The sequence below is a fragment of the Mirounga leonina genome, unplaced genomic scaffold (genome assembly GCF_011800145.1).
Source record: "Mirounga leonina isolate KUSES-001 unplaced genomic scaffold, KU_Mleo_1.0 Mir_129, whole genome shotgun sequence".
NCBI classification, from domain to species: Eukaryota; Metazoa; Chordata; class Mammalia; order Carnivora; family Phocidae; genus Mirounga; species Mirounga leonina.
The window spans coordinates 24,627,372-24,642,336 of record NW_023270323.1 but is presented as its reverse complement, the minus strand read 5'-3'; the positions used below and the strand labels follow the sequence as shown (position 1 = coordinate 24,642,336).

At 38.2% G+C, this 14,965-nt stretch overlaps 1 protein-coding gene across 5 annotated transcripts in view; it reads left to right on the top strand.

Moving 5' to 3' along the window:
* Positions 1-14,965, top strand: part of SLC4A4 (solute carrier family 4 member 4) — a 351,065-nt gene that overhangs the window by 282,049 nt on the left and 54,051 nt on the right. For all 5 annotated transcript variants that reach the window (XM_035004843.1, XM_035004842.1, XM_035004844.1 and 2 more), the window contains exon 16: positions 14,121-14,312. In XM_035004843.1, the coding sequence (XP_034860734.1) occupies positions 14,121-14,312 (192 nt within the window). The remainder of the gene's footprint in view (positions 1-14,120; positions 14,313-14,965) is intronic.

Genomic DNA, 14,965 nt, shown 5'->3' with positions numbered 1-14,965 from the left:
TTGATTTGATGTACCTTCAGGGTGATTTTAGGAGTTAACATTCATTTTCATGGGAAATAGAATGTCATGTTAATCTTCTTGTGCATAACATCTTTGTGATTTTCTCTCACTGAGAAAGGCAAGTGCCATTCTGTCCTTAAATCCCCTTGAATATCACATGTTCCTACTTTTAAAAATATTATGGAAAATTTAAAACATGCAATAAAATATAGAGAATAGTACAACGAACCTCCATATACACATCACCTAGCTTCAGTGAACATTTTGCTCTTCCTCTCTCACATATATATCACCCACTTTTGTCTTTGGGGAGGATGCTATAGAATTTTAAATTTTTAAAGTCATCCTTCAGTATATCTTATACTTTTAAGATTTATAAATAAATCCATTCAGTGTTAACAGAATAATTCTCTAGAAAATGAGATCCAGAAAAATAGATTGATGTTTCTTTTTCATGAGATTGACCACAGTTAGGATCCTCAGCAACTTGGTCCCATTTCTCTTACAGCTTTTTTTTTTACTACCCATTTGCACCGTCAGTTTGTTTTGGCTCACCTGGTCTACTCACTGTTAGTTTCTCCGCATGGTGAACATCCAATAAATTTTGAATGAAGGACTTCTTGGATAAGTGAATGAAGCATTGCATGTCTCTGAATCAGCATCTTTTCTCATCTCCCTGTCTAATGCTTTACCTCTTGGTTTCTGCCAATGCAGAAAGAAATACACGTCCAAAGCTTCTCACTTTTATTCCCCCTTCCACTCACTTTTGTTACTTTCTCTGTCATTCTTTTTTAGTTTTGTTCTCCTGCCACTCTTCTTTCTACCCTTTGGAGTATGAGAGTTCTACAAGGACCTGTCTTTCTTTCAGGGCTTAGCTTAAATTTTGTTTTCTCTGTGCTGAATGAAACTGATAAGTCATTTTTCTGAATCTACTAATCTCTGTACCATTCATTTAGACACTTTGTTTTACTGTCTTGCATTATTAGTTAATATTTAGGTGGACATATTTTATTTCTCCAAGGATACTTTTAAAAATTGTTTTTTATTCTTCTTTATTGCTCCCTTAACACTATCTTAGTTCCTTTATGTAATCAGGACCCAGTGCATGTTCTGTTTTCTTTTGGCCACATTTTTCTATTTTCCACATGCTGCTATTACTCAAAATAGCCTATATCTAATTGAAATAGCCTCACCAGAGTTAGCAAACAAAACAAAACAAAAATGAAGGGTTCCAGTTACATTTGAATTTCAGGTAAATAATGAACAATTAATTTTTAGTATAAATATGTCCTGTATATTGCATAGGTCATACTTATACTAAAAATATTATTCACTGTTTATCTGAGATTCAGATATAACTGGGCATCCTATATTTTATCTGGCAATTTCATTTTATTTATTTTTTAATTTAAATTCAAGTTAGTCAACATATAGTGTAGAATTAGTTTCAGGAATAGCATTTAGTGAATCACTTATGTGTAACCCCCAGTACTCATTCCAACAAGTACTCTCCTTAATGCCCATCACCTGTTTAGCCCATCTTCCCACCTACCTCCCCTCCAGCAACCCTCATTTGTTCTCTATTTTTAAGAGTCTCTTATGGTCTTTCTTCCTCTATTTTTATCTTATTTTATTTTTCCTTCCCTTCCCCTGTGTTTGTTTTGTTTCTTAAATTCTATATATGAATGAAATCATACATTTGCCTTTCTCTGACAGACTTATTTCTTTGAGCATAATATACTCTAGTTCCATCCACATTGTTACAGATGGCCAGATTTAATTCCTCTTGATGACTGAGTAATATTCCATTGTGTGTATATGTGTGTGTGTGTGTGTATATATATATATATACCATTTCTTCTTTATCCATTCATCAGCTGATAGATGTTTGGGCTCTTTACATAATTTGGCTATTGTTGATAATGCTGCTATAAACATTGGGGTGCATGTGCCCCTTCAATTCAGCATTTTTGTATCCTTGGGATAAATACCTAGTAGCACAATTGCTGGGTCACAGGGTAGTTTATTTTTAACTTTTTGAGGAACCTCCATACTGTTTTCCAGAGTGGCTGCAGCAGTTTACATTCCCACCAACAGTGTAAGAGGGTTCCATTTTCTCCACATCCTTGCCAATATCTGTTGTTTCCTGAATTGTTAATTTTAGCCATTCTGACAGGTGTGAGGTTGTATCTCATTGTGGTTTTGATTTGTATTTCCCTGATGCTGAGTGATGTTGTGCATCTTTTCATGTGTCTGTTAGCCATCTGAATGTCTTTGGAGAAATGTCTGTCTTTTGCCCATTTTTTAACTGGATTGTTTGTTTTTGGTGTTGAGTTGTTTATGTTCTTTATATATTTTAGATACTAATTCTTTATCAGATATGTCATTTGCAAATACCTTCTCCCATTCCACCCATTGCCTTTTAGTTTTGTTGACTGTTTCCTTCATTGTACAGAAGTTTTTTTATCATGATGAAGTCCCAGTAGCTCATTTTTGCTTTTGTTTCCCATGCCTCCAGAGGCGTGTCTAGTAAGAAATTGCCAGGTCAAAGAGGTTGCTGCCTGTTTTCCCCTGTAGGATTTTGATGCTTTCCTACATTTAGGTTTTTCATCCATTTTGAATTTATTTTTGTGTATGGTGTAAGAAAGTGGTCCAGTATCATTCTTCTGCATGTTACTGTCCAGTTTTCTGAACACCATTTTTTGAATAGACTGTCTTTTTTCCATTGGATATTCTTTCCTGCTTTGTCAAAGATTAGTTAACCATACAGTTGTGGGTCCATTTCTGGGTTCTCTATTCTGTTCCATTGATCTATGTGTCTGCTTTTGTGCCAGTACCATACTGTCTTGATGATTACAGCTTTGTAATATAGCTTGAGGTCTGAGATTGTGATGCCACCATTTTGCTTTTCATTTTCAATATTACTTTGGCTATTTGGGGTGTTTTCTGGTTCCATACAAATTTTAGAATTGTTTGTTCCAGCTCTGTGAAAAATGCTGGTGTTATTTTTATAGGGATTGCATTGAATATTTACATTGTTTTGGGTAGTACAGACATTTTAACAGTATTTGTTCTTCCAATCCATAAGCATGGAATGTTTTTCCATTTCTTTGTGTCCTCTTCAATTTCTTACCTAAGTGTTCTATAGTTTTCATGTGTAGATCTTTTACCTCTTTGGTTAGGTTTATTCCTAGGTATCTTATGGTGCAATTTTAAATGGGATTGATTCCTTGATTTCTCTTTCTGCTACTTTCTTATTGGTGTATAGAAATACAACAGATTTCTGTACCTTGATTTTATATCCTGTGCCTTTGCTGAATTCATGTATTATTTCTAGCAATTTTTTGATGGACACTTTCGGGTTTTCTATGTAGAGTATCAGTTCGTCTGCAAAGAGTGAAAGTTTGACTTCTTCCTTACCAATTTGGATGCCTTTTATTTCTTTTTGTTGTCCCATTACTGAGGCTAGGATTTCCAGTACTATGTTGAACAGCAGTGGTGAGAGTGGACATCCCTGTCGTATTCCTGACCTTAGGGGAAAAGCTCTCAGTTTTTCCCCATTGAGGATGATATTAGCTGTGGGTCTTTTGTATATGGCCTTTATGATGGTGAGGTATGTTCCTTCTATCCCTACTTTCTTGAGGGTTTTTATCAAGAAAGGATGCTGTATTTTGTCAAATACTTTTTCTGCATCTTTTGAGAGGATCATATGGTTCTTATCCTTTCTTTTATTAATGTTGTGTATTACATTGTTTGATTTGCAGATATTGAACCACCCCTGCAGCCCAGGAATAAATCCCACTTGATCATGGTGAATAATCCTTTTAATGTACTGTTAGATTCGATTAGCTAGTATCTTGTTGATAATTTTTGCATCCATGTTCATCAGGGATATTGGTCTGTAATTCTCCTATTTAGTGGGGTCTTTGGTTTTGAAATCAAGATAATGCTGGCCTCATAGAGTTTGAAAATTTTCCTTCCTTTTCTATTTTTTGGAACAGCATCAGATGAATAGGTATTAATTCTTTTTTAAATGTTTGATAGAATTCCCCTGGGAAGCTATCCAGCCCTGGACTCTGGTTTGTTGGGAGATTTTTGATTACTGATTCAATTTCTTTGCTGGTTCTGGGTCTTTTCAAACTTTCTCTTTCTTCCTGTTTCAGTTTTGGTAGTTTATATGTTTCTAGGAATTATCCGTTTCTTCCCAATTGCCTAATTTGTTGGCATATAATTTTTCATAATAGTCTCTTATAATTGGTTGTATTTCTGCAGGGTTGGTTGTGATCTCTCCTCTTTCATTCATGATTTTATTTATTTGGATCCTTTCTCTTTTCTTTTTGATAAGTCTGGCTAGGGATTTATCAATTTTGTTAATTCTTTCAAAGAACCATCTCCTAGTTTTGTCTTTTTTAAAATTTCTATATCATTTATTTCTGTCCTAATCTTAATTATTTCCCTTCTTCTGCTGGTTTTAGGCTTTATTTGCTATTCTTTTTCCAGATCCTTTAGGTGTAAGGTTAGGTTGTATACTTGAGACTTTTCTTGCTCTTGAGGAAGGCCGGCATTGCTATATACTTCCTTCTTATGACTGCCTTTGCTGAATCACAAAGATTTTGGACTGTCATGTTTTCATTTTCATTTGTTTCCATGTATTTTTTTAATTTTTTTCTTTAATTTCCTGGTTAACCCATTCATTCTTTAGTAGGATGTTCTTTAACCTCCATGTATTTGTGGTTTTTCCTAATTGTTTCTTGTGATTGACTTTAAGTTTCAAGGCATTGTGGTCTGATAATATACATGGTATGATCTCAATCTTTTTGTACTGTTGAGGCCTGATTTGTGACCCAGTATGTGATCTATTCTGGAGATTATCCTATGTGCACTTGAAAAGAATGTGTATTATCCTGCTTTAGAATGAAATGCTCTGGATATATCTCTTAAATCCATCTGGTCTAGTGTGTCATTCAAAGCCCTTGTTTCCTTGTTGATCGTCTGCTTAGATGGTCTGTCCATTGCTGTGAATAGGGTGTTAAAGTCCTCTACTATTATTGTATTATTATCAATGTGTTTCTTTAAGTTTGTTATTAATCGATTTATGTATGTGGCTATTCCCAAGTTGGGGGCATAAATATTTACAAATTTTAGATCTTCTTGTTCGATAGATCCCTTTATTATGATGTAATGCCCTTCTTCATCTCTTATTTTAGTCTTTGGTTTAAAATCTAGTTTGTCTGATATAAGTATGGCTACTCCAGCTTTCTTTTGATGTCTTTTAGCATGATAGATGGTTCTCCACCTTCTCACTTCCAGTCTGGAGGTGTCTTTGGGGGGTCTAAAATAAGTCTCTTGTTGGCAGCATATCTATGGGTCTTGTTTTTTTTTTTATCCACTCTGATACCCTCTATCTTTTGATTGGAGCATTGAGTCCATTTACATCCAGAGTAGTTATTGATAGATATTAATTTAGTGCCATTTTATTACCTGTAAAGTCACTGTTTCTGTACATTGTCTCTGTTCCTTTCTAGTCTTTGTTTCTATTTCTCTCTTTGCCACTCAAAGGGTCCCCTTTAATATTTCTTACGGAGCTGGTTTAGTGTTTCCAAACTCCTTTAGTTTTTACTTGTCTTGGAAACTCTTTATCTCTCCTTCTATTCTGAATGACAGACTTGCTGGATAAAGTATTCTTGGCTGCATATTTTTCCCATTTAGCATGTTGAATACATCATGCCACTCCTTTCCGGCTTGCCAGGTCTCTCTGGACAGGTCTGCTGCCAGTCTTAATGTGTCTGTCCTTGTAGGTTAAAGACCTTTTTTCCCTAGGTGCTTTCAGAATTCTCTCTTTATCTTTGTATTTTGCAGGTTTCACTATGATGTGTTGTGACATTGACCTGTTTTTATTGATTTTGAGGGGAGTTCTCTGTGCCTCTTAGACTTGAATGTCTGTTTCCTTCCCCAGATTAGGGAAAGTCTCAGCTATAATTTGTTCAAATAAACCTTCTGTCCCTTATTCCCACTTTTCTTCTTCTGGGACTCCTGCAATACAGATATTATTGTGCTTTATGGAATCGCTGAATTCCCTAAGTCTATATTCGTGATCTAATAGTTTTCTTTCCCTCTTCTTTTCAGCTTCATTATTTTCCATAATTTTATCTTCTATATCACCTATTTGATCCTCTACTTCTTCGTCCTCATTGTGATTACATCCAGTTGGTTTTGCTTCTCAGTTATAGCATTTCTTTTGGCCTGACTAGTTTTTAGGTCTTTTATCTCTGCAGCCAGGGTTTCTGGTGTCTTCTGTGCTTCTTTCAAACCCAACTAGTATTCCTGTGACTGTTGATCTAAATCCTTGTTCATATATATTGCTTATATCTGCTTTGAACAAATCCCTGGTTGTGATTTCCTCTTGATCTGCCTTTTGGGGAGAATTCCTCCATCTTGTTACTATGTCTAGGTTTCTGTCTTTTGCATATTATGAAAGCTTGTTATGTTTTCTGCTCCTGAGAGTAATACCATATTAAGAAGGCGTCATATACTGTCCAGGGCCTGGCTCTTCAGGAAGTATTTCTGGTGTATGCTGTGTACACTCTACTGTTGTGTTTTGGCTGCTCTTTCCCACAGGTCAGTCCCCTACAGAGTTCCTCCTTGCTTGCATTGGGGAGTGTTTGGACCCTTAACTAGGTGTGCTTTGATTTGCTTGTTAAGATAAGCCTGATTAAAAAAAAAAAAAAAAAAGTCCTGATCTAAGAAAAGAGAAAAGGAAAAGGAACCAAAAAAAAGCAAACAGACTAACAAAAAACTATAATCCTAATACCAAAGAAAAAAGAAAAAAAAAAAAAAAGGAAAGAAAGCCTGGTCCTATTTTCACCAGAACAGAAGCTGATGCTTTGGAGCACTCTGTAATCAGTAGACTTGGTGCATGCGGGTGGCCTGTGCTGGTCCTCTGGGAGAGAGGCCCACTGTGCAGGCTCACAGTCAGAACTGCCCTGGTAAAGATACCCCTGCTGGGCACAGTGGGTGCAGAGTTCAGTATACATGACTCCAGCCTCCACTGGAGCTGCTGTGTTTCTCTCTGAAATCTGACTGTGCTGGTGAGCGGGGCGGGGGAGGATTGGAAGATGGCATCCCCCCCACCCTCTCGTCCCTGGGGACGGGAACCTGTGGCTGCCGCTGTTCAGGAGGCCCTCAAAGGAAAGGGAACAGTCTCCCCTCCTGTGTCTCAGACTTTTATCAGATCCCTGCCCTCAGCCTGTCCATGCCCGGGCTGTTGACATGGCTGGCACCACAGTTCTCCTGTGTTTTATCTCTGGCCAGTGGCTGGGATTCAAACTCCAAATCTTAAAGGGCACAGCAAGGCACGGACCCACTCGCCTGCCCTGGAGGAGAGCCTCACAGTGCCGCACCCGGCACTGTTGTGTCCCAGAAAAGCAGTCCCATGTTGCGCACACACGGTGACTAGAGTCTGTTGTGATGATCAGTGAAAAGCTGGGACCAGGTTATCTGCCCTCTGTGTGTAACTCTGTCCCCTACTGTTGAACGGCTGTTCAAAGGCTCCCAGCAGGCCTTTTGTCCTTGGAGAGGCAATATACCCTCTTCCAAATGTACTCCAGGAAGGGGCGTGATCAGGGCGCCTGTGTGGGTCAGTCAGTTAAGTGGCTGCCTTCAGCTCAGGTTATGATCCTAGGGTCCTGGGGTTGAGTCCCACATCAGGCTCCCTGCTCGGCGGGGAGTCTGCTTCTCTCTCTGCCCCTTCCCCTTGCTCGTGCTCTTTCTCTTGCTTTCTATCTTGCTCTCTCTCAAATAAATAAATAAAATCTTAAAAAAAAGGGAAGGGGTGCGATCTCTCCCCGGGCAACCCAGTGGATCCCCTCACCACAGCATGTTGTGCAAACCCTACGCACTGCTCCCTCTCCCACTCTCTCCCTCTCTCCCTGACTTCACTCCATGAAAAGCGCTCCCTATCCTTGGTGGCCCCACAGCTTTTCTCTCCCGCAATTCACAGCTCCAAACCTTGCATCTGCCACGTTCTCTCCCTCCACTTGTGCAGATTCTTTTCTTAATCCTCAGATCGATTTCCTGGTTGTTCAAAATGATTTGATGTTGATATAGCTGTATTCAAGGGACCAGGCAAGCCTAGGGTTCCCCAAATACTCTGCCATCTTAACTCCTCCCTTTATCTGGCAAGTTTCAGTTTAAAGTTTATTTTACTTCACTTTTGTTCTCCAGATAAAAAGGGTAGATAAATTGGTAGATATCTTCCTTGAATATGTCAAACAGTTGGATCTTGATGAATGATTTCAGTTAACTAAAATTTCTTTGGGAACCTGATGTATCATAAGTTAAACACTGCCTCTGTCTTGGTCAGTTCTTCTTTCTTATTTTTTAGTGACACATAGTCCCTTTGGTCTGCAGGCTCTATACTTCTGTCATTTCTAGGCTTTATCCATCCCTGGTGCAAAAAATTGCCAAAGCCCTAGTCAGTCTCTCTCTCACTTAATCTTTCACCTTCCTTTCCCCATTCTTGTTTTTTTCCAGCATGCCCTCCTTCCTTCCATCCCCATAGCCGGGTTCTTTCTCAACCACCACAAACACTGCAGAAGTCTTCATCAGCCCTAAAGAACTTGCCTTGATCTTGTAGGACTTGCATACTCTAGCCTATCCTTTTGCTACTGTATTACTTGAAAAAATAGTCTGGGTAGCTTTTTCAATTTTTTCATCCTCACTTATTTCTCAACTCAGTTCTCTCCTTTGAATCTCCCTCTAGTATTCAATATTAGGAGTATTCAGTATTAGGAGTTAGTTGTGAATGTGTTAAATTTAAGAGGAAAAAAAAACCAATGTGGATTTTGTTGTCTTCATCCCTCATCATCTTGGCAACACTAGACCCTCTCAGCTCTCCTCCACATATGACCCTTTTTTCCTCCTCCCTTGATTTTCAACATTCTTAGGTACCTTTCCTTTTACCCATCACTCTCATGGTATATTTATAATCTTTTGTGGTATCTTCACTTTGTTGTGGGTACCTTAGATGTTTCACACTCTTTTCCTTCCCCTAAGTTGACATCTTCACATCTGACGTCTCTTCTAGATCCAGGTCTCCAGACAAATTAGACATCTCTCTGGGCAGCAGGGCCAGTATTCTTGCAATGGAAAGTTATAAGCATCATGAGAAATAGAGATAATGTGCTAATCTTAGAGTTCTGACAGACAGAAGGGACTTCTGAGATTATGTTTCCTTTTGTTTTGTTCTTAAACTTTTGACATAAGTAGTAAATTATGATGTATAGAATTCTGTATAGGAAATAAAGATCAAAGCCACAGGGGAGTAAGAATCACCTATAAGGAATAAAGGACAGAAGCTGTGAGATAAAAGGCCCCTGAATTAAGCCCAGGAGAGATAATTGTGACTTCAATAAGGGTGGTAGCAGCTGGAGCTGGAACCTACAGCCCTGAGATCAAGAGTCACATGTTCCACCAACTGAGCCAGCCAGGCACCCCTAATTTTGCATGTATTTTGAGATCATTTTTGCCATAATGTGGCATGTGAGAAAGAGAGGAATTAACAATGACTTCAAGGTTTTTTGCTTTTAGAATCTAGAAGGATGAAGTTGCTATTAACAGAGATGGGCAAGATCCTAGGGGAACAGGATTTAAGGAGGAATCAGAAACTAGCTTTGGACATGTTAAATTTAAAATGCCCATGAGGATTCAGACAGGGATGTAGTTTACCAAGAAGTAGTTACAAAACAATTTTTATTTTATTTGGAGAACGTTTGCTGATGAGTTAACAAGTCATCGTCAGTCTTGTGATCGTGACTTTGCTCTTAGAGTGAATGAAAACTGGAGTGTGGTTGACATACAAAGAGAATGTTGTACTGTGAGGATGGAATAGCCTCACTTATGACAGCACCCGAGCAGTGCTTCTAAAGCTTCTTTGTATCACTGCTTCCTTTGAGGTTCTAATGAAATCCGTGGTTGCTTTTCCCAGATACACACTCACACACATAGTATCTTACGTGATATTTCAGGGGACTCAGGGATTTCTTTCTTCAGGTCACTTAACATCTGTGCTGGATATGTCCAACCCAGGATTGCCCTCTTTTAGGAGCCAGTGTTACTTGGTGTACATTTTCCACCATGACGTCCTGAGTGATAATCAGAGTGCTTTGCATGTGAAGAGTACTATTCTGTACTGTGATCATAGTGACCTTCCTGGTCCTCTTTTTCAGCCATGTAAGTGAAAAGTCTTATTGACACTTGCACAGGAAAGTGAAGTTACTTTTTTTCTGTTTTCCAATTAAATAGTGGTAGAGCTGAGATTGAAGCCCATGAGGGTGTTTTCCCAGTCTGCTGTTTTGATATTATGTTCAGTATTTACTTCAGATAAATTCTTTGGGAGTTGTGTGAACCTGAGAAAGAATCATTTCCATCTTTTTGCTTTTTCTATGACTTACCACAATTTGAAAATACAAATGATCAAAACCAAAACTGTTTTACAGTGACTCAACCAGTATCAAAAACACTATCCATGAAATAATAATGTAAGTATAAAAGGTCATCAAACAAAAATGTGGGATGTACTATATGAATGAAGCATGAAGATTTTATTTAAAAGTATAGTGGAAAGTAATATAGGAGTCTTAGACAAGAAATTAAACCAAGGCAGACAAACTTTTTCTGTAAAGGACCAGAGAGTATGTATTTTAGGACTTACGGGTCAGATATCTGGTCTTTGTTGAAATTACTCAACACTGTAGTTCTAGCACAAATACAGTGATGAATGTTATGTAAAGAAATGAGCATGATTATGTCTCAATAAAACCTTATTTATGAAAACAGGGGCCAGGCTGAATTTGGCCTGTGGGATATAGTTTTTTCAGTCTTGGATTAAACTACTCATGGCAATTTTAGATAACTTATAAGTGATAGATATAGATAACATTTATTTATTTATTTTTAAAAGATTTTATTTATTTATTTGAGAGAGAGAGAAAGAGAGCACAGGTGGGGGGTGAGGAGGGACAGAGGGAGAGGGAGAAGGAGACTCCCCACTGAGCAGGGAGCCCAATGTGAGGCTCGATCCCAGGACCCTGAGATCATGACCTGAGCTGAAGGCAGACGCTTAACCGTCTGAGCCACCCAGGTGCCCCAGATATAGATAACTTTTAATAAGACAGCATTTTTTTTTTTTTAGATTTTTTATTTATTTATTTGAGAGAGAGAATGAGATAGAGAGCATGAGAGGAGGGAGGGTCAGAGGGAGAAGCAGACTCCCTGCTGAGCAGGGAGCCCGATGCGGGACTCGATCCCGGGACTCCAGGATCATGACCTGAGCCGAAGGCAGTCGCTTAGCCAACTGAGCCACCCAGGCGCCCCAAGACAGCATTGTTTTTAAAGCAGTGTTCCCCTCAGACTAAGTTAGGATTCCAGAGAGGTAACTCAGTGTCTGCCTTGAGGTGGATCAGGGGTATGGAGAGAGAGAAGCTCAATGCCTCTTAACTACATAGCACAGAATAACTCAGTTTTATCAGTTTTAAATATTGGGGTTTCAGGTAGGTTTTACATGAAGAAATATTTCACTGATAATTAAAATTTGAAAACTATTGGGTTATAGCAAGTGGTAACTATAATCTGTACAGTTTCTTTTTTTATGTTCCCTTTACATAGGCAAAGCAGAATGGATCTCTGAAGTAAAAATTATCATTTGTACCCAAAAGTTTCTGTTTCATAGATAACAAAATGAGATATATTGGGGTAAAAATTTATTATAAATTAGATGTGTTTCAATTAAATTATTAGCTAATTATCTAAAACTCTACTTTTTATACTTACATATACACACCATTAATAGATGAACCATGCTTTGTCTTAATGTTTAGTTTGTGATATGAATGCTGCCTAAAGTCCTATGAAGCTAATCTTCATTGATATCAGCTTATATGGAATAATAACACTGAAATAACACAAATAATATAGATGCCTCTTCAGTGATATTTAAATAGAATTATTTATTTGCTAGAGTTAAACTTTTATGGGAGTGGGAAACTTCGTGTATATAGATTCTGAGATGTCTGTGCACACTGCGGGAAGTTTTTATATTAAAGCCCTTAGATGGTTTGGAAGCTAAATTGTTGGAATGACAATACAAAAAATCACTTGAGGCTTACAAAATAGTGATATTGGCATTTTAGGTTGATGTAAATGAGAAAACATATCTATCATTTTTATGTACGTGTGTATTGTTTTTCGTCTCACCCTGAATCTCTGTAAGAGAATCAATAAAAATTGCCTGTTGGGATTGTCTTAACACAGCTTACTTCTTTGGGTTATAAAGAAGGAATCTGCTGATATTAAAGTGCTGAAGTGATATTATGGTAAATTTTTGCTGATCTGAAAACAAAGAAATCTGTTACGTATTATGACCTCTAAACTTTAAATGTGTTCTGCTAAAAACATCCATATGCAGAAATCTGAAAAACAAGATGAGACATGATTAATCACCTCTCAGAAGAAGAGTTTGATAAAGGAATAATTATGTAATTCAGCTGTTTATAAGTTGAAACTAATATAGAAAAAAAATATTTCAGGGAAAGATCTAGATTTCATTTTTTTTTCATTGACTTATGTAAAGCACTTTACCTTTTGAGCTCTATAACAATATGACTCTTTCTGGTCAGAAATACTTCTTTTACATGTGTGATCTTCTTTTATGACCAGGTTACTTACATCAAGAGAATTCACTGAGTAGTAAAGGATATTGATGATGTGTTTGGTATGAAGTAGCACTCTTGCCCCAAAGGACAGGAGAAGTTTATCTTTCCATATTTATTTGCAAGGTATTCTCAAAGAACTCTTCTTTTAACACATGGCATACTCATTAGCCCTGGACCCAAGAGGAAGTCCAAGATCACGGCACTGGCAGTTTGAGTGTCTGATGAGGACCCACTTCCTGGCTCATAGACAGCTGCCTTCTCACTGCGTCTTCGTATGGTAGATGAGACAAGGGAGCTCTCTGGGGCCTGTTTTACAGGGACATGAAACTCAGTCATCAAGGCTCCATTCTCATGACCAAATCACCTCCTAAACACCATCACATAGGATTTTCAGCATTCTTAGGGGAATTGTAGTCAGCACCCCATGAGTGTTGTGGAAGTGGCTGCAAGAGGGCATCACATTTTAGGTGAGGCAGGTCTTATGTGACTGCAGGCAGGTGTGAGCTGGCGGCAGCTAAAACCCCGAGCAGCTAGGGGATGAGCGCCCTGGCCTTACCACTGTGCTAGCAAAAAGAGTCTCCTGCACATTAGAAACCGAAAATAGGAACAGGAGTTAGCTGCTATCAAGAAGTACTGACAACACGATAGCAGTTCATGAGATAGAAGAAAATTTGAAAACTGACCCATGAGCTTGAGGTCATGTAACACAGGGATAGATTAGATAACCCCCACACAAATCCACTGCCCATCACCGCGTATTCTAGCACTGACTACTCATGAAGCTGACCTGGAGTCAACAACAACAACAAAAAGCTGTATTTTATCAGGATGTGCAATTGAAAACGCAGGGACCATCAGCATTTTTACAGCTTAATTCCTTAAACCACCAGTCTCTAGTTATTTAGAAAAGAAATAGCTCTTTTGTGAAAGTGCTGGGTAAATTCACGGCTAGCCTAATAAAACTTTTAGAGAGCATTGACCATAGGGCCATCAGCTTGAGTCCAGAGAAGCCGTGCACTGCGAAAGTGAGTACTTTTTGAACAACCAGTTGTTTTAGAGAGTCTCACATTATGGATATTAGTGTGTCTCAGTTGACTCTCAGGAAGGTTGACAGGAAAGAAGGACTTTGTGGTTTGTTTCTGTGGAATAAATGGGTGATTGTAGGACTGTAGCTCAAACTAGGTAACAGATTGCATCATTTCCATTGTATTTTCAATCATTGCTAGCCTCCTGGCCTCCCTTACCAATGTTATTCCATTAACACTTCATCAAGTTTCACCCTCCAGTGGTTACCCACCAGCTGTTCGGCAGAGACTTTTAGCCTAATCCCTACATAGCCCATCAAATATCAAATGCTGCTTTTGATGCGTTGGTGTTCTCTAGAAAAATTTTTGTGTTTTTCTTTTTCAGTACCATAATGCTACCTTTGACTGGGCATTTTTGTCAACGAAGAAGTGTTTGAAATATGGAGGAAAGCTCGTGGGGAACAACTGTGATTTTGTTCCTGATATCACCCTCATGTCTTTCATACTCTTCTTGGGCACCTACACCTCTTCTATGGCTCTGAAAAAATTCAAAACTAGCCGTTATTTTCCAACCACGGTAAGTACCTAAGCTTTAAATAACTTTCACTGAGTTTATACTGTATCAACAATAATACAGTGTTACAGAATGAAAAAGTCACCTGTAATTCAACTTTCACAATACAACTTTGTGCATTTAAAAATTGATTTCCAGTCTTTGTCCATGTGTGTGTTATGTATTTTTAACCAAATTGAAGTCCAGCTTTGAAAAGCCTTCCAAGGATTTTGCTCACATAATTCTGTCGTACATTCTATCATAACTCTTATTGTACTGAGGGAAAAAGTGGGATGTATTCTAGTATCTAAAAATGCACGAGTAAGAAAAAGACCTTTTATTTATTTATTTTTTCAGTTTTTGAAATGCATTTTTAAAATTTTTTATTGTTATGTTAATCACCATACATTACATCATTAGTTTTGATGTAGTGTTCCATGATTCATTGTTTGCGTATAACACCCAGTGCTCCATGCAGAACATGCCCTCTTTATACCCATCACCAGGCTAACCCAACCCCCCACTCTCCTCCCCTCTAGAACACTCAGTTTGTTTTTCAGAGTCCATCGTCTCTCATGGTTCATCTCCCCCTCCGATTCCCCCCCTTCATTTTTCCCCTCCTGCTATCTCCTTCTTCTTCTTCTTCTTCTTCTTCTTCTTCTTCTTCTTCTTCTTCT